We start from the raw sequence: 708 nt of genomic DNA on the forward strand, positions 1-708 counted from the left end.
TCTAAACACATCGAAAAGAGAAAGACCTCTACAATCTTCTTTGTTTCTGCCGACCCAGAGGCCAACTTCTCCGACATCGAGCCCGAGAAGTTCCAGAGCATGCTGACGCAGGTTGAGCTGAAAGACCCCGCCCAGATGGCTTTTGCTATCAACATCCTGAGCAAGATGACCTCGACGGAGAACGTGGATCCCACGACGGCGACCCCGACGGAGGCTGCCTCCACCTCCTCGTCTTCAGGTCCAACACTCGGAAGCCCAACAGGTGTGGAAGATGACTTGCTTCAAGCTCGATGCTCGTTCGCTGCTTGCCATGGGCTTGTGCCTCAGTAGTTTCCCTTTTACTCCTACTTTAGTCTTCTGAAACCTATTTCAGATTTTGATTGCCATTAAACTAAATTTATATGACCCATAGAGATATTATTCACAGAACAAAGCACCCGCCAAATTCTCACATTCAAAAGCTTAATTGTTGACTATATTTCTCTTATTTATTATATTTTCCTTCCTTTTCCTCTCCTTTTTTGTCTTCCCCTTCTCTTGTCCACCTTTTCACATCGTCTCCTTTCCTTCTTCCTTTTTTCTCCCCTTTGCCCTTTTCCCTTCGTCTTTCTCTCCTTTTCCCCTTCCCCTTTCTCTTTTTCCCCCTCGTCTTCACATTTCCTTTGTTACACTTTTCCCTCGTCCTTTCCCTCCCTTTGGCTCTCCCAT

The 708-nt window shown here is 46.5% G+C and overlaps 1 protein-coding gene across 1 annotated transcript in view; it reads left to right on the plus strand.

Moving 5' to 3' along the window:
- The window catches only part of LOC119586303, a gene marked incomplete at its 5' end in the record, with an annotated part of 12,688 nt that overhangs the window by 2,697 nt on the left and 9,283 nt on the right, over positions 1–708 (plus strand). Inside the window, 1 exon segment of the mRNA XM_037935009.1 lies at positions 59–262. Within this exon segment, the coding sequence (XP_037790937.1) occupies positions 59–262 (204 nt within the window).

The sequence above is a fragment of the Penaeus monodon genome, chromosome 21 (genome assembly GCF_015228065.2).
Source record: "Penaeus monodon isolate SGIC_2016 chromosome 21, NSTDA_Pmon_1, whole genome shotgun sequence".
In the NCBI taxonomy this organism is placed as follows: domain Eukaryota; kingdom Metazoa; phylum Arthropoda; class Malacostraca; order Decapoda; family Penaeidae; genus Penaeus; species Penaeus monodon.